The sequence below is a fragment of the Microtus pennsylvanicus genome, chromosome 6, assembly GCF_037038515.1.
Source record: "Microtus pennsylvanicus isolate mMicPen1 chromosome 6, mMicPen1.hap1, whole genome shotgun sequence".
NCBI lineage: Eukaryota > Metazoa > Chordata > Mammalia > Rodentia > Cricetidae > Microtus > Microtus pennsylvanicus.
In genome coordinates this window covers 105,093,719-105,118,788 of record NC_134584.1, presented here as the reverse complement: position 1 = coordinate 105,118,788, position 25,070 = coordinate 105,093,719, and the positions used below count along the sequence as shown (strand labels likewise).

The following is a 25,070-nucleotide window of genomic DNA, read 5'->3' as shown; positions in this document are numbered from 1 at the left end:
CACAGCCTATGTACCGTGCACAGGTTGCTTTGAGGTTAAACAGAGGCTCATTAAGCTATGACCTAATAAACCGAACAGATCTGTGCATGCCATATCTCACATAACACGGTTTGTACTAAACATCCATCCCAGGCCCCCTGGGGCTGCCCCTGGAGTCCTGAAGTTGGCTGTCTCAGTCCTGCAAATGACAGTGCCTGCCCTGTGGATCCTTGCAGCAATCTCACGTACAAATCCCAGCATGTTTGAGGTCATGATGTCATCTGCACAGGCTTTGTGCTGTGTTCACCCTTGTCCTCCCTGTCTCTCTAAACCCCTCCCCACACACTAATGACATCAGCACCTTCAGAGGCAGGCTCAGGACACTCCTACTCCGTCAGAAGGAAACCCTGATGCTGAGGCCAGCGTTAGTTATTTTGCAGAGCTTGTGTGAGTGTTTCAGAGGGACAGTGAGGCAGTTCAGCATGTCAGGCCAAGCATGCATAGGATTTTCTCTGACATTTGAAGATCAAATAGGAAGGGATGCCTGGCAGTGATGGTTCATGTCTTTAATCCCAACACTGGAGAGGTAGAGGCACACAGATATTAATGAGTTTGAGGCTAGCCTGCTCTACAAATTGAGTTTCAGGATAGTCAGCACTATCACACAGAGAAACACTGTCCCCCCCCCCCAAAAAAAATAGAGCGAGAGCGAGAGCGAGAGCGAGAGCGAGAGAGAGAGAGAGAGAGAGAGAGAGAGCAAGAGGAAGAGAAGTAGAGGAAAGGTAAAAGTGTGCTCCATCTGGAATAGAAGGGCACCTGTCATTCACAGAGCTACTCCCCTTGAAGGTGCCGGCTCTGCTTAGCTACTAACAGTGTGAAGCCACTGAAGCTACATAAGATCTTGTTTCAAAAGCAAAACATAGGAGCTGGGGATAGAGCTCCATCTGTAGAGACTCTTTGCTTCCTGACTGCGGGTGCAATGTGACCAGCTGCCTTCAGCCCCTACTGCCGTGGCTGCTCTGCCATGACAGTCACTACCTCCAACAGAGCTCTAGTAACCTAACAAGTCACTGTTGTCTCAGCAGCAGGCAAATAACCAACACACCACATTGCAATGTTGGACACTAGATTTTCCGGTGTTTCTGAACACTTTGTGGCTGAGGGCAACACCTTGTGTTATCTCTCAGGTGTAAGGAAGTGCCAGCATAAGAACCAGAGCTCTCATTTTAAAGGAAATAAGCAATAGTTTATTCTGGAGCCATTTAGAGTGAGCATGGCCGGGAAACACAAATTTAGGTTACCCAAAATTCCATGTTCCAATGTGGAAGCTGTTTCACAGAACTCATGCAGTTTTACAGAACAAAGTAAGTCAGAAGTCAAGGCAAGTTTACAACGCATTTGTGTGTGCTCCATAGTGGCAGGTACATCGAGGGGTATTTTATAGCCTGAAGGGGTGATCTGATGATATTCTTAGAGCTCTCAGGTTGGAGAAGCTAATGTTCTGCTAGGCTTCAAGGAGGTTTTTATTTATTATCATGAGATGTTAGTTCAGATAGAGTGGGAGCTGGGCAGTGATGGCACACACCTTTAATCCAGCATTCAGGAGGCAGAGGCAGGCGGATCTCCAGAGTTCCAGGCCAGCCTGGTCTACCAAGTGAATTCCAGGGCAGCCAGGTTTACAAAGAAACCGTGTGTAATGAAAAGCCAAAGAAAGGAAAGAAGGAAGGAAGGAAGGGAGAAAGGAAAGAAGAAAGGAAGGTAGGGAGGAACGAAGGTAGGGAGAAAGGAAGGTAGGAAGGAAGGAAGGGAGGGAGGAAGGAAGGGAGGAAGGAAAGAAGAAACTCAGTTACAGAGTGGGACAAGAAGCTAAAACCAGCCCAAGGTAGAGTGAGTAGGCTCTGAACTGTAGCACAAGTAATAAAAACCCAGAGGCAGATGTTGGGGTTCAAACTGAAGATCAGAAAAGTAAAAAAGCCAACCACTAGAGAGCCCTTTTACCCACATCAAAACTTTAGTTAAGGATGAGATCCTGTCTCCATGAATTCTCAGACTCATCACTCCAGTGAGTTCCTGTCTCTTCCCTTTATCTTCCTCTCTCTGCCCAGCCTCTCTCCTGTCTCCACCTCTCTAGTGCTGGGATTAATGTTGCATCCATAGGGGTCAAACAAAGATGGGAACAGACCACCAAAGTCTATTAAACCGGAAGAAGTCTTTATTCCAGAAAAAGAAAAAAAATAAGTCTTCTTTGGTACAAAAAGCTTATCAGCTAGCTGAGGCCACAGCCAGAGGTAGACTTGTATAGTGGGGCAATGGGCCATTTCCGAACGCTCCTCTTTATAGCTAGAAGCAAGCATTAGGCATAAACAAAATAATTTTTACATTTTCTATTAATATGTTTTTTTCAGCCAAACCAGCATTTGTATTTAGCTCATTGTTTCTCTCTGGCACTTTCTGATGGTGTTTGCCAAAGCTCTGCACTCCCCCGAGGCTGCCAGTTATGCCTATGCGACAATGCACAACCAAAATGTCAGGTACATCCCATCATTTAAACGTTAACTCAGCTCATATCAGGGGCTGGTCATGAGTAGCCAGGGGATTATCTCAAAGCTGTCCCTCAGTTTGCAGAGGGTCACTGGTGTGGGAAGTCCTGCATATGTGTTGTTTTTATTGGTTAATGAGTAAAGCTGTTTCAGCCAGTGACTTAGCAAAGTAGACTAAGGCAGGAATTCTAAGCAGATAGAGGAGGAAAGAAGGTGAAGTCAGTGAGACATCATGTAGCCATCAGGGGAGAAAGATGCCTGTGTGCCAGTACCGGTAAACCTCAAGCCTGGTGGTGAAATACAAAATAATGGAAATGAGTTAAGATATAAGAGCTAGCTAGTATGCTTAAGTGACTGGCCAAGTAGAGTTTTAATTAGTACAGTTTATGTGTGATTAATTAGGTTCTGGGCAGATGGGAAACAAACAAGCAGCATCCAACTACATTGTAAAGCAAAGTAACCCACTGCAAACAGTTAACCCTTAAACTTCCGAGAAAGCTGCTGACAGCCTGCCCTCATTCTTCTAGCATTACAGCTTTGTATTTCTTTACTTCTACATGCTTATTTGGAATCTACATTTCTACATTCTTATTTGTGTACTTTTCAATTAAAAGTGTGTGACTCCCAGACACTGGGATTAAAGGTGTGAACAACCACCACCTGGTTCTGTTTCTGAATCAATCTTGTGTGGCCCAGGGTAATTTTGAACTCATAGAGATCCATTTGCTTCTGTCTTTGGAGTCCTGGGATTAAAGGTGTGTACCACCACTCCCTGGCCTCCTTAGCTTTGCATTCTGATCTTCACGTAAGCTTTATTTACTAAAATACAAATAAAATATCAGTACACTGAACTTATCAAATTCCAGTCTTTCCACAGTACTGAGAGTCCATCATTCATGTCAAAAGCTCAAATTCATGATTCTCCTGCCTCAACCTCTTATTCTGGGAAATAAGACAACATGGGACAGGGAAGTGAGGTAAGCGCAACAGCCTGCTTTTGACTTTTTCTGAGAAGTCAGGAGAACCCTGCCTGGTTTGACCCTTCACTGAGTAGAACTTATCTGCAATTTCACAATCGAACTGTAGGTGGCAGTGACTACCAACTTCCCCATTCCCTCTCATCATGAACATCTTCTGAAAACATGGAAATTCTTAACTTTAAGAATTATTAATTTTTGGCTTTGAAACCTGGCATATTTTTTTAAATTTTTTTTGGAGATCTGGGCAGTGGTGGTGCATGCCTTTAATCCCAGCACGTGGGAGGCAGAGGCAGGCAGATCACTGTGAGTTCAAGGCCAGCCTGGTCTACAAAGCAAGTTCCAGGACAGGCACCAAAGCTACACAGAGAAACCCTGTCTCGAAAAATTAAAAAAAAAAAAACTTTTAAAATGTACTGGTTTGTGTGTATTGCCTGAATGTGTGCATGTGTACAATGTGCGGGTATCAGACTGCAGAGTCACAGATCCCCTCTGACTGGAGTTCTAGAATGTGAGCCTCAAACTGGACACTGGAAACCAAACCAAGTCTTCTACAAATAGCAGCAAGTGCTCCTAACTATAGCGCCATCTCTCCCGTCCCACCCCCAGTTATGTAAGATTTTTATTTTAGTGTGTTTATTTTTTGCCTGCATATATGTTAAACACTATATGCATGAAAAGCCCACAAAGGTCAGAAGAGGGAATTGGCTCCTCTGGAACTGGAGCTGGAGCTGGAGCTGAAAACTGAACCCAAATCCTCTAGCAGTGTTTTAAGTGCTAAGTCACCGCTCCAACCCCTTTACAGTTTTTTTTTGAGACAAGGTCTTGCTATGTAGCCCTGGATGGCCTAAGCACCCCAGTCTTCCTCCATCAGCCTGCAACATGCTAGACATCCAGGGATTTATCATCATACCTAGGCACACAGGCATTATCATCATACCTAGCTAAAATGCTCTATCTCTCTTTCCATCATGAGTCCTGAGGATTGAATTCAGGTCACCTGGTTGTGTGGTATTTGCTGGACCTGAAAGATTTTTATCTTTTTAAAAAACTTATTTAAATGTATTTATATAAACATATTATATATATATATATACACAAAATTTAAAAATCTTGTGTATTGCCTGCATGTATCTCTTCTTCTCTGTCACATGCTGCTCACACAGGGTTTCATGTGGAATGAGATCTCTGTCCATGTAGTTTCACTTCAGGTACCAGCTACAGAAGCCTCATGGTGTGTTTGTTACAGCAACAGATAAAAATATGCTATAATGTCCATGATTTTAGATTTGTTGCATTAACTGATTGCCTTTGAATTGAAGCCATTGAGTGACCTTAGGGAGCTCTAATACGTCGTAATGTGAGGTGATTGATCTCCTTGCTAGAAAGAGTTAAATTATGGTGCCAGAAATGGAGTGAATTTGTAATTATTTTGGTTGAAATTAAGGGCCAAAGCCTCCATCTATCCTTAGACAAACTCTGAGCCCCGTGTGTAAGGCCCAGGGACCCTGATGTTTCCTGTAGAAGAACCAGGAGCAGATGAGACAGAAGAGGGTGGGATCAATATTTGTGCTCTCCTAGGACTTGTTTATTTATTTATTTTTATTGAGCTCTACATTTTTCTCTGCTCTCCTCCCACCCTCTCACCTCCCCCTTCAACCTTTCCCCAAGGTCCCCATGCTCCCAATTTACTCAGGAGATCTTGTCTTTTTCTACTTCCCATGTAGATTATATCTATGTAAGTCTCTCTTAGTGTCCACATTATTGTCTAAATTCTCTGGGATTGTGGTTCATAGGTTGCCTTTCTTTGCCTTATGTTTAAAAACCACCTTTGAGTGAGTACATGTGATAAATGTCTTTCTGTGTCTGGGTTACCTCACTCAAAATGATGTTTTCTAGCTCCATCCATTTTTCCTGAAAAATTCAAGATGTCGTTATTTTTTTCTGCCGTGTAGTACTCCATTGTGTAAATGTACCACATTTTTCTTATCCATTCTTTGATCGAGGGGCATTATGTTGTTTCCAGGTTCTGGCTATGACAAACAAAGCTGCTATGAACACAGTTGAACACATGTCCTTGTGGCATGATTGAGCACCCTTGAGGAAGGTTGTTTCCTAATTTTCTGAGAAATTGCCACACTGATATCTAAAGGGGCTGTACCAACTTGCATTCCTCCAGCAATGCAGAAGTGTTCCCTTTACCTCACCACCTCTCCAGAATAAGTTGTCTTCAGTGTTTTTGATCTTGGCCATTCTTTCAGGTGTAAGATGGAATCTCAGAGTTGTTTTGGTTTGCATTTCTCTGATGACTAAGGATGTTGAACATTTCCTTAAGTGTCTTTCAGCTATTTTAGATTCCTCTGGTGAGAGTTCTCTGTTTAGGTTTGTACTCCATTTTTATTAGAGTGTTATTTTGATGACAAATTTCTTGAGTTCTTTGTATATTTTGGAGATTAGACCTCTGTCTGATGTGGCATTAGTAAAGATATTTTCCCAGTCTGTAGGCTGTTGTTTTGTTTTGTTGACTGTATCCTTTGCTTTACAGAAGCTTTTCAATTTCAGGAGGTCCCATTTATTAATTGCTTCTCTCAGTGTCTGTCCTGCTGGGGTTATATTTAGGAAGTGTCTCCTGTGCCAATGTGTTCAAGTGTACTTCCCACTTTCTCTTCTATAAGGTTCACTATGGCTGGCTTTATGGTGAGGTTTTTTATTCAATTGGACTTCAATTTTGTGCATGGTGATAGATATGGGTCTATTTTCATTCTTCTACATGTTGATATCTAGTTATTCCAGCACCACTTGTTAAATATTCTTTTTTCCATTTGATATTTTTTGCTTCTTTGTTAAAAATCATGTGTTCGAAGGTGTGTGGATTAATATCCGGGTCTTCTATTAAGTTCCATTGGTCCTCCTTTCTGTTCTTATGTCAATACCAGGCTGTTTTCAGTATTGTAGCTCTGTAGTAGAGTTTGAAGTCAGGGATTGTGATGCCTCTAGAAGTTCTTTTATTGTATAGGATTGTTTTTGCTATCCTGGGTTTTTTGCTTTTTCATATGAGGTCTTTGAAGAATTTTGCTGGGCATTGCATTGAATCTGTAGATTGCTTTTGGTGAGATTGCCATTTTTACTGTGTTAGTTCTGCCTACCCAAGAGCATGGGAGATCTTTCCACTTTCTGGTGTCTTCTTCAATTTCTTTCTTCAAAGATTTAAAGTTCTTGTCATACAGGTCTTCAACTTGTTTGGTTAGAATTACTCTGAGATATTTTATGCTATTTGTGGCTATTGTGAGGGTGTTGGTTCTCTGATTTCTTCCCCAGCACTTTTATCATCTGTGTACAGGAGGGCTACTGATTTTTTTCGAGTTAATCTTGTATCCTGCTACATCGCTGAAAGTGTTTATGAGTTGTAGATGTTCCTTGGTAGAATTTTTGGGATCGCTTATGTAAGCTATCATATCATCAGCAAAGAGTGAGCGTTTGACTTCTTCTTTTCTGATTTCTGTCCACTTGATCTTTTTTTGTTGTCTTCTTGTTCTAGCTAGGACATCAAGAACTATATTGAGGGCTGTGGGTGGTGGTGGTGCATGCCTTTAATCCTAACACTTGGGAGGCAGAGGCAGGTGGATCTCTGTGAGTTCAAGACCAGCCTAATCCAAAAGAGCTAGTTCCAGGACAGGCTCCAAAGTTACAGAGAAACCCTGTCTTGAAAATCAAAAAAAAAAAAAAAAAAAAGAACTACATTGAATAGATATGGAGAGAGTGGAAACCTTGTCTTGTTCCTGATTTCAGTGGGATCGCTGGGAGTTTCTCTCCATTTAGTTTGATGTTGGCTGTTGGCTTGCTGTATATTGTCTTTATTATGTTTAGGTATGTATCCCTGCTCTCTCCAAGACCTTTATCATGAAGGGATGTTGTATTTTGTTGAAAGGTTTTTCGGCATCTAATGAGATAATCATGTAGTTTTTAATTTTCAGTTTGTTTATATGGTAGATTATGTTCATAGATTTTCATATGTTGAACCATCCCTGTATCTCTGGGGTGAAGCCGACTTGATCTTGGTGGATGATGATTCTGATGTGTTCTTGGATTTGATTTCCCGGTATTTTATTTTGTATTTTTGCATCAATGGTCATGAGTGTGATTGGTCTGTTATTCTCTTTCTTAGTAATGTCTTTCTGTGGTTTGAGCATCAGAGTAATTGTAGCCTTATAAGAAGAGTTTGGCATTGTTCTTTCTGTATCTATTGTGTGGAATAATTTGAGGAGTATTAGTATTAGTTCTTTGAAAATCTTGTAGAATTCTGAGCTGAAACCATCTGGCCCTGGTTTTTTTTATTGGGAGACTTTTGATGACTGTTTCTATTTCTTCAGCATTTATACGTCTGTTTAATTTGCTTATCTGGTCTTGATTTAATTTTGGTAAATGATATTTATCTAGAAAGTTGTCCATTTTGTTTAAGTGTTACAATTTTGTGGAGTACAGGTTTTTGAAATATGACCTGATGATTCTCTGTACTTCCTCCATGTCTGTTGTTATGTCCCCCTTTTCATATCTGATTTTGGTAATTTGGGTATTCTCTCTCTGCCTTTTGGTTTGTTTGCATAAAGGTTTGTCTATTTTGTTGATTTTCTTGAAGAACAAACTCTTTGTCTCATTGATTCTTTGTATTGTTTTTTTTTTTTTGTTTCTATCTTAGCCTTATTGTCAAACCACTTTTTTTTAAGAAAAAAATATTGAGGACAAAACTAATCCCTGGAATTAAGATTAATGATGTAGAAGGGAAATCATATAAGTCTTGTAAAACCTCATGCTGTAAGTAAAGAGGCTATTGAAACATTGGCAGGTTAGGTTGTCTAACATATTGCCTTTTAAAATTATCAACTTATGATCTATATTTAGGATATTAAATCTTACCTGTGGTTTAATTAGCTGGATTAGGTGCAATAACAGTTACCTGCCAGTAGGTGTCGCAGGCCACTTGCAAAACTAACCCAGCTGGGCATAATGATGCATGTGAACTCACGTGATGGGTCTGAAATCTGACCTTAGAGCCAAATGCTGAAAGATAAATCACAGACTGTCTGCTCTGCAGATGTCTCTAGAGCAGTGGGATAGGCAAATGCAAGCAAAACATTAGAAAGCTGTGGAACAGCTGGCTCAAACCAGGGAAGCCCGCGTCTCACCCAGATTTCTGCGGTGCACACTGGTGGCAGGCAAACGGTAAGGTGCATGGGGACTTGAAAGTCCAAGGCGTGTAAAGAAAAAATACAAAGAATTGCGGCAAGGAAAGCCCCTGTGTAAGATTCTATATTGAACTGCTGGCTCAATGCATGGGCTGTGGCTGAGGGAGGGCTTGTGCCAAGCTGAGATAGTGGCAGGCAGTAGAGCCAGGGAGGTTCTAAAACCAAACATTTGATCGGGGGAGGGGGAGGGAAATGGGAGGCGGTTGGGGGGAGGAGGCAGAAATCCTTAATAAATAAATAAATAAATTAAAAAAAAATAAAACCAAACATTGAGTGCCAGGTGAAGGCATAAATCACAAAACAATCCCAAACCAGTTTGGAATTATGATTAATAAAAGGGTTATTTATTTAAGGGGAAAAAAACTTACAGATCACCATCCCAGACAACAGCCCTCTGCAAGATCAGGAACAAAGTCTAGCAGCCAGAAGCTAGAAGCAAGAGAGCGAGAGTACATAGCATAGCTGCTTTTTAAAGCAAAAGAGACCACGTCCAATGGGCTGGTATCTTAAAGGCTATTGCCTGAAGGAGCAGAAGGATCTCCCGCAGCAGTGCACCCCTGCCCCTAGTAATTCTTCCAGTTATCCCTATCTATCTCCTAAAGGATCCACAGCCTTAAAAACAGTCCTCTAGCTATGGGCAAGCACTCAAGACACCAGCTTGTGGGTCACTAGCCCATAATAACTACTGAAAGTCTAAAAAGTACCCCGAGATTGCTGTTGGTGAACTGTCCTGTATATTCAGAGAAATGAGAGCCACATGGCCGAGGGTTTATAGTAGTGAGGCTCAGTGCTGACCTTCCCTGCAACAGAGTCTCCTCAGAACACTTGAAGGCTTGGTACTGGGGGAAAGGTGCTGAGCAATCAGTCACACGAGCTCCCGATACCAGAAGCCAGTGCTGGGACATGTCTCACAAATGTGGCAAAAGAGACCACAGACACCAAGAGAGGGTGAAAGTTTCAGAGTTTATCTTCAGGGAAAGGGGAGCACCTGAGAGTGAGGGGCTGCAAAGGCACGATGACTCCAAACAAGATCATCAGTCACCAGGATCCCACCTGGCAGAGGGACCTAAAGATTGGTTTACATGGTCCTGCTTTTGCTTAGGGGATAAAAGGGCTTTGCAAAGAGGAGGGGATGTGGGTGCAGCAGCATGAGCTGCCAGTCAGCACACTGTTGGTTGTCTGCCTCTGATTTTCCTTCCAGGAGCCAGGAAAGTCATCAGCTGCGGTGGGCAGTGGTTGTCAGCAGACACCAAGATTACAGCAATGAAAGCTTTCAGGGTTGAAGCCCCAACCTGACTGCCTGGTGAGGTACAGCCAACTACTGGTCTCACCAGGAGCTCAACAATGCATTAAGGCCGCAGCTAGGGTACCCCTCTGCTCAGTTTCTTAATCAAGGCTCAACTTCAGCCTCATCTATTTCCTGAGTAGGCAACATGAAATCTTGGTTTTCAACCCAAAGGTCATGGTTCATTATGATTTGTATTCAGTGTAGTGGCTGGGAAAGGGGACTTTGCTCTGGAGAACTGGCCCAAGAAGGGCAAGATGGTGAGAGGTAGCGGAATAGGGAGGTCGTAGGGCATGCAGGACACAAGACACCACTCCTTAATCACAGAGAATGTGCTCCGGGGAGCAAAAGTACAGACAGAGCAGAATTTGGCACCTTTGTAAAGGCCAAAGTGCAAGAGACTTTGTACTGCTGGGGTTGAAACATTTAAGGAAATCAATCACACGGACCATCAAGAAGATTAGGAAATGACCAGAAGTCAAGAGACTTCTGAGGATCCATGAGGGCAGGAAGACAACTCCATACAAGGAGAAGTTTGCTCAGGGTGCCAGGGACAAGGGTCTCTTCTGATGCTGCCCCATTTCCAGGACACACCCAATAGGCAAACATTTTCAGAGAAGTGACAGACTCAAGCAACTGTGGGCTCCACACTGTCTGCAGAACTCCTGATCCAAAGAGCAAACTTCAGAAAATGGGGCACTGAGAAACCCATGTAGTTCTGATCAATTCCCTAACTCCTGACCCAGATTGAAAATCCCATGAACATGTCAAGTTCTGCTTCTGCAGGCATTTGTAAAATTTCATATACAGGGAACATATGTAGGGATTTTTTTTACTCATCAGTTAGCATCCTTTGTGGCTGATGTCAGAGATCTTTATGAGCTGTGGTCTGAAAGCTATCAAATTTATTTGCTGAAATCTAATTTCTGATCCAATGCTATTAAGAGGTATGACTCTGGGAATATCCAAGAGTGTCATTGTTTTCTCATTCTATCCAACGAGGATGCAATGTGAAATCTTTTGAGCCAGAGGCCTAACTCTTACCACAGAGCAAATCTGATGACATTTGACCTTGGAGATTCCTTGGTTTATAAACATGTATAATTTTTTTGCTATTTGTATGTTGTCCAGATTATAATTTGTTTAGAGATGCTGGACTTACTATGTTGCTCAGGCTGACCCGAAACTGCAGAAATCATATAATCTTTCTTCCTAGGTCTCTGAATAACAGGGCCGAAGATACCTATTACATAGCTCAGCTTGCAATTTGTGAATTTTTGGAACAACAACCTGACTGAACACATGAAAACAATAGGTAGGACTTTGGCTATTAGGTTTCTTTATTGGCCACTTACAAATAAGAAGACATGAGACTTGCTGAGAGAACATAGGATTTTGACAGTCCACTCCCATATAATAAATATTTCCAAAGCTTCTGTTTCATCTGAAGACTGTCTGGGGCTTGGAGAAGAGGAGAGAGGAGGAGAGCAGATGAAGAAAGGAAGGAAAGGGTGTTGTCCCAGGGGACATTGAAAGAAGATTGGGAACTTAGGGGTCACACATCTACAGTCATGGGAGCATTCATGGAGTCTCATAAAAGGTGTCCCAGCATGTTTAGGACCGAGTGACACACCAAAAGTGTGTCGTACATGCAGACCAAAAGGACAATTGCAGAGGTAAGGGATGGTGATGTGACTGTTAGACTCTAACCGGGATTCTCTAAGAATGTTCGGCTGACCTCATGTATATTCAGCCCTTCACACCATTCCTCTCACAGGGTACTACTCTTTGTAATTATTCTGAGACCCCTTTAGGTCATGGATCTTCTGGGGCAGAGTCTGAGTCCAGAACTGCAATCTTCTGGCCTTCAGGGCTCGGCCCACAGAAGGGTGGATGTCCAGCTGCAGGTACTTCTCATTATCATCCATCACAGGCCACTCTGGTAGACCCTCGCTGTTGGGGTTCCTGCGGATATGCCAGCCATCAAGGAATGGTAAGGTCATCTCATACAATTTGTGATCCCCCAATTTGTGTCAGGGTAGTAGACTAATTGGGCCAATAGGTGAGGGGGCTGATGGAACACATGTCCTATACACGGATACAGTGTCACCTGCCAGAGTCTGCTCCATGTGGGGCAAGACTACCCGGACAATTCTGGGTCACCCTCTCAGAGGTAAAATCTAAAGAACAATACCATAGCTCCTGTCAAGTCATTGCAGTGTGACCAGTAACCAATATGTACGATGAACCTAAGTGTGCCCTGGGGTGAGGAGGACTCTATCATGTGATGAGTTATCCATGCATGCAAATGAAGTCATCAACCACCAATGGAGCCCTAGATAGGACCCACCACTGAGGAGGTTGAGGGAGGGGTGTGCTCTCACCCATGTCGTGCAAAGTTGGTCCAGTACTTCATCATCATCCAGCTCAGCATCTCCTCTTCCTCAGTAAAGTCAGCTGTAGCCATGGGAAGACAGAGTTCCATGTCCTAGCCACCCCACGCAGCTGCCTATTCCTGCTCCGCAATCACCATCCTTCCTGTAGCCTGACCTTGAATTCTAGGCCTCTTTCCCTCCTTCACCACCAAGGATCCCGGAGCCACCCACACCTCTAATTGATGCCTCCAGGTTCAGTTCTGCTCAGCGTGTCCTCATTCCATCTAACATAGGTGTGGTGGCTCAAATGATATGAATCCTATAGACTCATATATTTGAATGTGTGGTCCCCAGTTAGTGGAACTGTTTGGGAAGAATTAGGAAGAATGGCCTTATTGGAGGAGGTGTATCACTGGAAGTTGGCTTTGAGTTTAAAATTCCAGTCAGGTCCAATTAGCTCTCTGCCTTGAGTTTCTAGATCAGAATCTAAACTTATAGTTAGCTATTGTTCCAGTGCCTTGCCTGTCTGCATGCGCTATTCTCCCATCCCTGATGGTCATAGTCTCTAACCCTTTGAAACTCTAAGTCCCAATAAATGCTCTTCTCTATAAGCCAACTTAGTCATCGTGTCTCATCGCAGCAATAGAAAAGTAACTAAGGCAATGGATTCTAATCTGGGTATAACTTTTTGAGGTTGGAAAAGGTGCTTACTTGATTATGTCCTCTCTCAGAGCCTTGATTTTCTCAACTGGACTGAGAGCTCAGTTACCCATCAGGTACCCACCTGTGACCCCATCGAGCTCGTGAAACACAAGAAAGACTCACGTTTTATGCCCCAGCGGGAGGACCCCAAAAGAAAGGGAATCTCATCACCATGGTCAGCTTTCACATAGGCTGGCCTCATATCTTTTTCGTAGCTGGGAACATGACGGAATTCATAAAAGTAGACAGGGGCACGAGAGCCTAGAGGTATGGACACATGGTTACATAGTATTTTCTCACCTGTGTCTTTCCTGCCTAACGGTTATTGATAAGTTATGTTGGTATACAGTTATCTGGTGTTATAATTGTCAAGTGAGTGGCCCCAGGCTGGAGCACTAGTTATGGGAAAGCCCTTGGCTAAACAGTGACCCTGGCCTTTCCAGCTGAGTAGGTTTGGTAAATCAATGGAGTATCAGCAACCTGTTTCCTTTTTTGTATCTGGATAAGATGTCACTTTCCTCTCTTACACTACAATGAAGAAATACCGATGTAATGGTCCCAGGAGTTTGGTACCAGAGATGTGATCCAGACATGAGTGGGGACCTGGACACTATTTTTTTGTAAGTAACACCTCAGTGAAGCCAATTTTATTTTATTTTTTCTTGTCGTTGTTGTTCTTCTTTTTTATTATTATTTATTTACTAATTAAAGATTTCTGTCTCCTCCCCGTCACCGCCTCCCATTTCCCTCTCCCTCCCCCAATAAACTCCCCCTGTCTTATCAGCCCGAAGAGCAGTCAGGGTTCCCTGCCCTGTGGGGAGTCCAAGGACCTCCCACCTCCTTCCAGGACCTGGACACTATTAAGCTCATCCGGGACCCATGGCTCTAAGCTCCTCTCTATTAGGCCTCATATCAGATGTACTCACGTTGAGACTTTGCTACTTGGAGTGCAGGAATCACGAACAAATAGTCTGCTATCATTTCCTTGTACTGTATTTGGAGGGTCTGAGAATCTTCAGTGTTGTTCATATACTCTTCCATTAGCAGGTCACTACACTCAGGAGGTAACATCTACAGCAGGGAATCAGGAAGAATGAGTTTAGGCAGGTTCTTGTTTTGATAGGCAGCAGCCTCAGTGTGGAGAATGTGGCCAGGGATAAGATATGGTATAGAGGGAAAGGTATAAGTTCTGGGGTGAGCCCTCCACAAACCACACACACACTGATCTTTGTAGGCATGCTGTCTGGAAGGATACATAGTGGCTCTTTCTATTAGAGACAGTACTCATTGAGTCTCACCATCTGTGTTGTTGTGTTCTTCAGAATAGCTGGCAGGGTCTCTCTGGTTATCTCCTTTATTATTTGTTCAATGCCCTGGGCCTGGCAGAGAGAGGACAGTTTTCTATACTATAAGGTGGGATAAATATGGATCAAGTTTCCTCTGCTCACCTTATGAGTCCCCAGACTTCTAGAGAATTGGAACTGTGCCTCACCACAGGGAGAAGCCAGCCATACTCATCATTGTTGACACCAATGATGCTGGGGACAGGGCGAAAATCCACAGAAGTCAATAACTCTTGGGGATGCCTGGGGAAGAACTCTCCATCCACCACAGCAGGGATGGACTGGAAGACCTGAGGGACATGCAAGGGACATCGAGGTCAATTCTGATGTCCACTGAGAAACCCAAACCATTACCCCTGCCCCTATTTAATTGTCTCAGGATGTTTCTCCATGCCTGACAGAATCTACATATATTAGGATATTTGGTATTCATTTTAATAATTTTACATACATGATTAAGAGGATGCCAAACCAAAGAGCAGAAGTAAATTGTTTAGAGTAGTAAGGACTGACTCTCCCACATCCCACTGACCAGGTCCTCCAAGTCACACAACTCTCCCAACCTTGTTAATAGCCAGAATCTCCTCTTCACTCTTGTTTCTCAGACAGTGCACCAGGGTCTCTGAGTCCACAGTCTCACAACCAGATAAGCTGGCCACTTTCTGTAAAGGGATCAGGCAGGAGTTGATCCATCCTTTCAGGCAAGTAGAGGAGTTTTCCCAACCCCAGTCGATTGGCATTGTGTGCAAATATCACATTGCACTTTGTTTGGTAAAATAAAGTATGAAATTCCCATTTTGTGTTGCTCAGATGTAACAGCCAGAGAGGTCATTCTACCTAAAGACTTTTAAAAATAAATTTCATGTGTTTGTTCACTACTGCGTGTGACTTAAGGAATGCCTGTACCATGGTTTCCATGCAAAGATTAGAGGACAACATTTGTTTGCTACTTCTCACTTCCCATCTTGTTTGAGAAATGATCTTTCATTATTTCTTCCTTTCTACAAGGGTCCATCTTATTTGTGACCTTTCAGGGATTTTCTGGTCTCTGCCTCCTATCTCATCCTATGAATACCAGGATCACACACTTGTTGCTGCATGCAGCTCCTTGTGGTTTCTGAAGGAATTTGAACTCGGTCTTTATGTTTTAACCTATTGATCTATATCTTTATCCCACATGTTTCTGAACATGATGGTCACTACAAAGTTATTACACAGAGCCTGTATAGAGAGAAGTAGATTCTAACCCTCGATTCTCTCAGACTATTGAAAGAAGCTATTTCCCACGCTCCTTGTTTTCCCAATTGAGAAATTTCCAAGAGTACCAGAGGGTGGAGGCTGAGGCTGCAGGGTCATTAATGGCTGAAGTGACTCACTGTGTAAACCACCTCAGAGGTGTTAGAGATCAGGTAAGGCAGCAGGGCCACTCCACTCTCCATGATGGCTCTGTGGAAGAGTCCTTTGGACATGGGGGACACAACCTGTGAAGACACACTTGTGCCACCTGCTGACTCTCCAAAGATGGTGACAAGGTCAGGGTTGCCTCCAAAGTGGGCGATGTTCTGCTGGACCCAGTGCAGCGCAGCCACTTGGTCCAGGTAGCCCCAGTTGCCTCTGGCGTGCTGATCTCCAGTGCTGTAAGATGCAGAGAAGGAATCACAGGGCTGTCTTATTTCCTTTTATCCCCTACTGCACAGTGCAGGCTAGCCCCAGACTCACCTGAAGAAGCCCAGAACACCCAGGCGGTACTGGATAGTGACCACCACCACATCCTCCTTTGCTGCCAGCATGGATCCATCAAAAATGGAAGCCAGACCCCTAGACAGTCCACCCCCATGGATCCATACCATTACCTGTGGAAATCAATTCAGATGTCAGGATATTGCCACCCAGCTCAAGCTCCACCTGGGGTGTCTTCTATTTTACCTAATGCTTTGTCTCAGTGTACTTAGACACACAGACAAAAATCCTCAGTACATCCTCACCTGGACCATAGACAGGGCTCTAGTACCATCAGGATACTTGCTAGTCTCTCTCCTTCTCTAAGGACCAAAGCCTTAATTAGTGGCTCTAAATCTGGAGTAATAACATCCCCTACTCTCAGATGCCTATGAAATGGAATGAAAAAGGGTATATTCATCAGTGATTCTACTGATTATTAACAAAAAATCATTGGCACATAGCTGGTCATGGTGATGTATATCTTTAATACCAGAGATCTGCGACCAGGTAGGCTTCCTGTGGACCTTCCCCACTCTCTGTTCCCCCAGACCCAATTCTCAGGGTCACCCCTAGCACTGCAACAAAACATCTCCCCCCAGCATTCCCAGTGAACACACCAGCTGAACAGGCAGCACCCTTTCTAATAATCCAGAGAGGAAACAGAAATTAAGTATCAAAACACCCACCAAAGAAAGAGAAACCCAGAAATCAACACCTAGACCTCTAACCACCCCAAATCCAGATACCTAGATGCCAGCATAAGAACACAATAAACAACAGCCAGGTCAGTGTGTCTCCAACAGAACCCAGCTATCCTACCACAGCAGGTTCTAAATATTCCAACACAGCTGAAAAAAAAAACACCTTAATATGAAGATGAAAGAGGTCCTTAAAAATCAAGTTAATAAAACCCTTAAAGAAAGTGAAGAAAATAAAAAGAATTGAAGGAGACAAATAAAATTGTTTAATATCTGAAAATAGATATAGAAACAATAAAGAAAACGTAAACTAAGGGAATCCTGGAAATTAAAAGTTTAGGAATGTGAGCAGGAACTACAGAGTCAAACCTCACCAACAGAATACAAGAGATGGAAGAGAGAATCTCAGACTTTGAAGATACGATAGAAGAAATGGATACATTGGCCAAAGAAAATGTTAAATCTGAAAAATTTCTGACACAAAACATCCAAGAAATTTGGGACACTATGAAAAGAACAAATGTATGAATAAATGCAATAGAGGAAGAAAAAGAATACCAAATAGTTCAAAAGCCTAGAAAATATTTTCAACTAAACCATGGAAAAAATTTTTCCTAAAATAAAGAAGGAAATGCCTATATGGTTACAAGAAGCATACAGAACACCAAATAGATTGGATCAGAAAAGTCCCCTCAGCACATAATAATCAAAACACTACAGTACAAAGAAAGAATATTGAAAACTTCAAGGGAGAAGACTAACTAACATATAAGGCAGACCTATTAAACTTACACCTGACTTCTCAATGGAGACTCTAAAATACAGGAGCTCTTAGAGAGATGTGCTAGAGATCCTAAGAGACCACAGATTCCATCCAAGATTACTATATCCAGCAAAACTTTCAATCATCTTAAGACATTCCATGATAAAATTAAATTTAAATAATATATAGAACCAGTCGGTGGTGGGGCAGGCCTTTAATTCCAGCACTTGGGAGGCAGAGGCAGGCGGATCTCTGTGAGTTCAAGACCAGCCTGGTCTACTAGAGCTAGTTCCAGGACAGGCTCCAAAACCACAGAGAAACCCTGTCTTGAAAAACAAACAAAAAAATTTAAATAATATCTAGATACAAATCAGTCCTACAGAAGGTACTAGAAGGAAAACTCTAAACTAAGGTTAATTACACACATGGAAACATAGGAAATAAATAATCGCACACCAGCAAAACCAAAAGAATGGAAGCACATACACACCACCACCAACAATAACAACAACAGCAAAATAACAGGAATTAACAATCATTGACCACTAATATCTCTCAATATCATTGACTCAATTTTCTGATAAAAAGGCGCAGATTAACAGATGGTTACAAACACAGGATCAATCCTTCTTCTGCATACAATTGTACACCTCAAAACCAGGGGTAGACATTAGTTCAGGGTAAAGGGTTGGAAAAAGATATTCTAAACAAAGACACCCAAGAAGCAATCTGGTGTAGGAGTTTTAATATCTAATAAAATTAATCAAAAGAATTGTGGAAGGATACGATATATTCATCACAAGAAAAATTACACCAAGATGGCATTTTAATTCTTAACATTGATCTCAAACACAAGGGCACCCATTTTTGTAAAAGAAACACTTTTAGACCTTAAATCACATATGTACTCACACACACTGATAGTACACCATTCTCACCCATGGACAGGCCATTCAGACAGAAACTAAACAGAGAAATACTAGAACTAACTGACTTTATCAGAGAAATTAATCTAACAGTTATTTACAGAACATTTCACCCAAACACAAAAGAATCTACCTTCTTCTCAGTACCTCACAGATTTTTTCAAAAGTGACCAAACATTTAATCACAAAGTAACTCACATCAGATACAGAAAAATTGAGGCAATTCCTTGCATCTGATCAGACAACTGCAAACTAAAGCAAGATATCAACAAGAACAGAAACAGCAGAAAGCTTATACACTCACGGACATTGAGCCACTTTTTACTGAATGAAAAATGGGTCAAGAGGGAAATAAAGAAAGGTATTAAAGACTTTCTAGAATTCAATGAAAATGAATAAACACCCAAACTTATGGGACACAATGAAGGTGGTGTTAAAAGGAAAGTTCACAGCATTAAGTGCCCACATTAAACAAATTGGAGAGAACTCGTACTAGCAACTTAACAGCACACCTGAAAGTTCTATAACAAAAAGAATTAAACACACCTAAGAGGAAAAGAAAGCAAGAAATAATTAATCTGCAGAAATCAATGAAATACAAACAAAGGTAACAGTATAAAGAATCCATAAAACAAAGATTTGGTTTTTTGAGAAAATCAACAAAATAGACAAACCTTTATCCAAACTAACTAAAAGACAGAGAGAATATCCAAATTAATAAAATCAAAATAATCAAATCAATAAAAGTGAAAAGGGGGGCCATAACAACAGACACCAAGGAAATTTTGAAACTCATCAGAACATGCTTTCAAAACCTGTACTCTGCCATTTAGAAAATAAATGTATAATTTTCTCAATAGGTATCACTTACCAAAGTTAAATCATGAACAATTTAAATATACCTATAACCCCCAGTAAAATAGAAATAGTCATTAAAAGTTTCTCAAATAAAAAAGATTCTAGGGCCAGATGGTTTTTTTTGTAGGATTGTACCAGACTTTCATAGAAGAGTTAATATATGAGAGAGGATCTATTTTCAATTAAAAAAATTATCATACCTCTGGAGGCAGAGATCAAAGATCTCTCTGAGTTTGAAGCTAGCCTTGTCTTCATAGTGAGTTCTAGGCCAGCCAGGGTTATATAGAGAGACACTTTCTCAAAACAAGAAAAAAATTCTAGGCACAATGAATAGTCCATTCCAGTAAATTTGTAAGAGCTCAGGATTTATCTCTCAGGCATTTGGTAGGTAGTGTGAAACCTGAGTTGATCATGGAGCCATAGCCACTGACTCCCCAGAGTGTTTAGGTCTCTGTGTCCCATACTTAGGGTTTAGTTGTGTACCATGGCAGAGAAGGCCTTCCTGGACACCTGACAGGGAGGGCTTCTCATCAGGGTCTCACATTGATTATGTGCCTTTTAGTCATCCTGAAGAAATGCCCACCCCCAGATTTGAGTATGGGTTGCCACTCACAGTCAGGTTAGAGCCCTCATGAGCATGAGCTGGTGTGTAGATGTTGAGATACAGGCAGTCCTCAGACATAGAGATGGAAGGCACCCTCCATTTTATCATTGTCAGACTTTCTGACTTCACTGCATCAGGATTTTGTAGACACCTGGGGACAATGACAGTTCTTCTAAGAGATGCGCGGTAGTTAAAAACAGACTCTTAGTTCATATTTGCTCTCAGCCACCAAAACCCCTCTTTCTGGCCCCATGATGCCCTGGTAACATGAGGTCCTCCTCTAAAATCTCTTCCAACTAAGGTAAAGGTCAGAGACTTTGGGAAAACTGGTATGGAGCTCAAACTTCTAGTAAGGCTGCCAGATGGGTCTTTGCCTCCCACTCTTCCTGATGATGGGATATTGATATTTCCATGAACTTCTGTGAAAACTATTGGTGTGTGTAATGACACCATTTCACTTTGTAATCTCCAAGGCCTAGGTATTGTATCCTGTACCCATATAGGTGCTGCATTGATTAACAGGGTGTTGGGACATCCTTCACCTCACATCCAGACTCTCAAGGAACTGCCTCTTGGCCAATGGTACCTGGACACCTATAGGTTGGTACAGTAATTGTGGAGGGTGATTTTGCTAAGGAACCATCATCACTTTGTCCTTTCTCTGTCATCTGCAGCATATCCCATCACAGAGAGAATGCAGTGGAGGGCAGGAGATGGAGAAAGCACTGCAGTCTGGTCAGGTTCTGAGCTCCTGCCCACTTCAGGACCTGACATTTTCTGGGTCTCAGGAGGACTTACATGGCTGGGTAGGTGGTCCCATCCCTCACACCTCTCCATAGTTCAGGAGGCTCAGGAGGTACAAATCTCAGCTCTCCTAGAGGTGGCTTGGCAAAGGGAATTCCCAGGAAGATGTAGACGCCCTCTTTGGTGTCATTCAAGTGGATAAGGTTCCCTTGCACCTGTCCCGTGTGGCTACTCCTGATTGGGTTGGCTGAGTCTTCACCTGTAAGTGACATGCGATATCAAGGTTGGGTTTGCCCAACCATCTACCTTCACACAATGGATGTTACTTCTTTCTTGCTTTCTTCAGTTCAGCCTTCTCCACGTACCCACCTCCCTGGCAAATTTTCTCCACAGCACCATGTTCCAGTGTGGAAGAATTTGGCAGACCTGCCATTTTTCATAAAAAGCAAAACTCTTCTACACCTGATAAACATGGATTGCATGTTCTATGTTTCTTGGTGTGGGTAACAAGTAGCCATAGCAGCAGCCACTCTCAGGGACTGGAGGGCAATTTGCCAACTTCTTTCCAGTGCTGAAAACTCATTCCTATCTCCAGCAACACGCTCTCTACGGGACACTATGCCACTTGCCATAGCTGTCCATATAGATCACTGAGGACATGGGCCACTAGAATCTGTCACTGCTACAGCAACAGGCAAAACCTGCTGAAATGAGTTTGCTAAGAGTCAGGCTACAGCCAGGATGCTTCACCCCCAAGAAAAGCTCACCATGGCATCCCACATATTGAAGTGAGTGTACTTTCAGTCAGGAGGCAGGAAAACAGCCCAGAAAGGGATGTGACAAATATGTTAAAGATAAAACTATGCATACATTTTCCTTTTTCATTTTTAAATAAAACAATTGACGTTTATTAAGCAGAGATTCTTTTTTTCTCTTTTTTCCTTGGTTTTTCTAGACAAGGTTTCTTGGTGTAAAAGCTCTGACTGTCCTGGAACTTGTTTTGTACTCTAGGTTGGTCTCGAGCTCACAGAGATTCACCTGCCTCTGCCTCCTGAGTCCCGGGATTATAGGCGTGTACCTCCACCACCCAGCTAAGTAGAGATTCTGATTTTGAGTGGCTTGTGGGGAAAGGACAACACATCTCTAATTAAACACGTCACCTTCTCAAGAGTTACTGTGTCTTTATAACAGCTGTGCGTGCAAAACGGAGGTCCATGAAAAGTAAAATAAATGAATAAATAAATAAGAGCAGAAAATTACCCTGTAATTAAATCAACTAATGTCACCTATGTCATATTTAAAACCAAAAGTCACCCTTGATGAGATTGCCATCTGACCATTTATGGGATACTTTAATTTCCTGATTTTGCTATGGTAAGCATTGCTGACCAAGTTTACTTCCAGATGTCCTCCTCTTCCTGATTATTACTGATGCTGAAATTGCTGTGGTATTCTGTTTTAACATTTCTACATTTACCACCCCACCAGACAGGTTCTTGCTGTGTAACCCAGGCTGGCTTGCAGCTGAAAAGCCTTCCACTTTCTCTGCCTCATCTCGAACACCATTTACAGGTGTGTGCCATTACACCAGCTCACTCCGATCTTATCTTGATGTCCCATGGATGAGCCTGGCCTGAATGGTGCACAACTCTGTGCCCTCTTATAGTTATCAGTGATTCTGAACCCAGGATCCAAAGAAGAATGTTCAAGTAAGCCCCTGGTGACATCTCAGAACCTGGACAATAGGAGGGAATATTCCCAGTGTGAAGTCATTATGGCCTCCTTAGGGAAAATCTAATTGAGGAGGCCTGGCAGGAGGTCAGCATGACTCAGGCTTGATCACTTTTTGGCAGGAGGCCTCAGGGCTGCACACTGACCCCAGGCACAGTACCCTCCTGGCTCACCTATTCATAAACCTGAAGACTTTCTGGCAGACACAGAGCACATGCCCTTTGCCTCGGACTCCGAGGTCAGAAAATGGGAAAGGGAATATGAGCCTCTCAGTTAGGCAACTGTTGTAGGGCTGGAGAACTGTATGACTGAGGGCCAGGAAAATTTTCCAGGATTGTTTGCAGTATACCGTGATGCTTCTCTGTCTGAGAGGGTGACCTATTTGGAGTTCAATGCTAGTAGGAATATGTAATTAAGTTTATTATTATCCATGGGTCATTAAGAGCTACAATCACAGGCACAACACTATACAGAAAGCGGATATGGTCCATCTGTCCCTCTGCCCCCTACACCCTTCTGACTCTCAGGCCCAGGGCTTGGCAGAGTAGCCCTCTGTTCTATTGAGAGTCCTCAGACATCACTGACTCTCTCGGCTACAGGGGCCACTTTTCCACTCTGTCATCTCTACCTGCTCTTCCTTCCTTGCTACCTTTCCTACCACAGCCTCAGCCTCTGCCTCTGCCAAAATTGGTAACACTGGCCCCCACCACCCATGTAAGGAGTCTCACCCTGCACATGGAGAAGAAACAGAAGCACATAGGCTCCAGCAATCAGCCAACCATGACGTTTGCAGGATGGCATGATCAGCTCTGAGGACTGAGTCTGTGCTGCTATGGGATGCGCTGAGTGCAGGAAGCAGAATATGTGGGCTCTGCCTAGACAGTTATTTGAACCCCAAGATGATGTGGGAGTGTCTATCAATCTGTTGATTTCATTGGTTAAGCAATAAAGAAACTGCTTGGCCCTGATAGGTTAAAACATAGGTGGGTGGAGTAAACAGAACAGAATGCTGGGAGAAAGAGGAAGTGAGCTCAGACTCGACAGCTCTCCTCTCAGGGGCAGATGCTTCTGAGAGAGACGCCATGCTCCCGGCTCCTGGGTAAACTTGATAGCTCTGCTCTCTGAGACACACATGATGAAGCTCCGACCCAGGATGGACGTAGGCTAGAATCTTCCCGGTAAGTGCACCTTGGGGTGCTACACACATGATTGGAAATGGGCTAGTCCAGGTGCGAGAGTTAGCCGAGAAGAGGCTAGATATAATGGGTCAAGCAGTGTTTAAATGAATACAGTTTGTGTGTTGTTATTTCGGGCATGAGCTAGCAGGCGGCCGGGGTGCTGGGGATGCAGCTCCGCAGCTCTTTACTACTACACCAAGATTTATAGGCAGGAGCTTGGTGGGCGGGGCAAAGTTGCAGGAGAGCTGCGACTAAGCAGAACTGATAGGAACCAGGGTTCAGCAGGTGGGGCAAATGCTCTTCTGTGATGTGACTTCCTTTTTTTGATCTCATTGCAAGGCTCAACATAGCTTCAGAAGCTAATTATTCTGATACCAGCAACCGTCACCTCAAACCTGGGGTCACCATGTTTACTGTCCTTGGAATCACAGGTCCTGTGTTGGTGTGGGACAGAGAGCAAGGAACAGAAAGCTATGAAAGCCATGGTTGCTTTTCTAAGGACGTGTGCACTGTGATATTCCCACAGATGGGTGGAATGAATACTTGAGAATTGTCCTCTTGATAAAGGAAGAGCAGGAGCAAGCCCAGGGTGCTCTCAGCACACCCTTCACTCCTGAGCTTCTTGCTTTCTTGAGTCATAATTCATGAAGTCTGCATTCAGTCTCTCCTCCCTTACAGTGGTGATTTTTTTTATTTTTTTCATTGAGCTATATATTATTCTTCACTCTCCTCTCTTCCTCCCCTCTACTCTTCTAACCTCTCCTGTGACCCCCATGCTCCAAATTTACTCAGGAGATCTTGTTTTGCTTACCTTCCTATGTAGAGCCATGTATGTTCTCTTAGGGAGGGTCCTCTTTATTGTCTAGTTTCTCTGGGGTTTTGGCCTGTAGGCTGTTTTTTTCTTTTCTTTATGTCTAAAAATCACTTATGAGTGAATACATATTATATTTGTCTTTCTCGGTCTGGTTTACAATACTCAATATGTTTTGTTCTAGATCCATCCATTTGCCTACAAACTTCAAGATGTCATCTTTTTTTTTTTTACCTCCGTGTAGTATTCCATTGTGTAAATGAACCACATTTTTTTTTATCTATTCTTCAGTTGAGGGGCATCTATGAACATAGTTGAGCACATGTCCTTGTGGTATGATTGAGTGTCTTTTGGGTATATACCCAAAAGCGGTATTGCTGGTTCTTGAGGAAAGTTGTTTCCTAATTTTCTGAGAAATCGCCATGCTGATTTCCAAACCATCTGTACAATTTTGCACTCCCAACAACAATGGAAGAGTGTTCCCCTTATATTACCACCTCTCCAGCATAAGTTGTCATCAGTGTTTTTGATCTTGGTCATTTTGACAGGTTTAAGATGGAATCTCAGAATTGTTATGATTTGCATTTCTCT

The 25,070-nt window shown here is 42.7% G+C and overlaps 1 protein-coding gene across 4 annotated transcripts; it reads right to left on the bottom strand.

The window, feature by feature from the left end:
* Positions 1-11,805: 11,805 nt before the first annotated feature.
* Positions 11,806-23,291, bottom strand: LOC142852959 (acylcarnitine hydrolase-like). Of its 4 annotated transcripts, none has more exons than XM_075977927.1 (12): positions 23,201-23,291; positions 20,814-21,006; positions 20,025-20,166; positions 16,164-16,297; positions 15,821-16,079; positions 15,008-15,106; positions 14,594-14,734; positions 14,400-14,480; positions 14,028-14,172; positions 13,225-13,362; positions 12,409-12,481; positions 11,806-11,989 (listed from the first exon to the last, which is right to left on the bottom strand). In XM_075977927.1, the coding sequence occupies exons 1-12, from the start codon at positions 23,289-23,291 to the stop codon at positions 11,806-11,808; spliced, it is 1,680 nt and encodes a 559-aa protein (XP_075834042.1). The 4 variants fall into 4 exon arrangements, with proteins under 4 accessions (XP_075834042.1, XP_075834044.1, XP_075834043.1 ...); XM_075977929.1 differs by having other exon boundaries at positions 14,400-14,453; positions 14,567-14,734; positions 15,008-15,102; ... (1 more) ...; positions 20,814-21,018; positions 23,219-23,291; XM_075977928.1 differs by having other exon boundaries at positions 20,814-21,018; positions 23,219-23,291.
* Between the last annotated feature and the right edge of the window lie 1,779 nt (positions 23,292-25,070).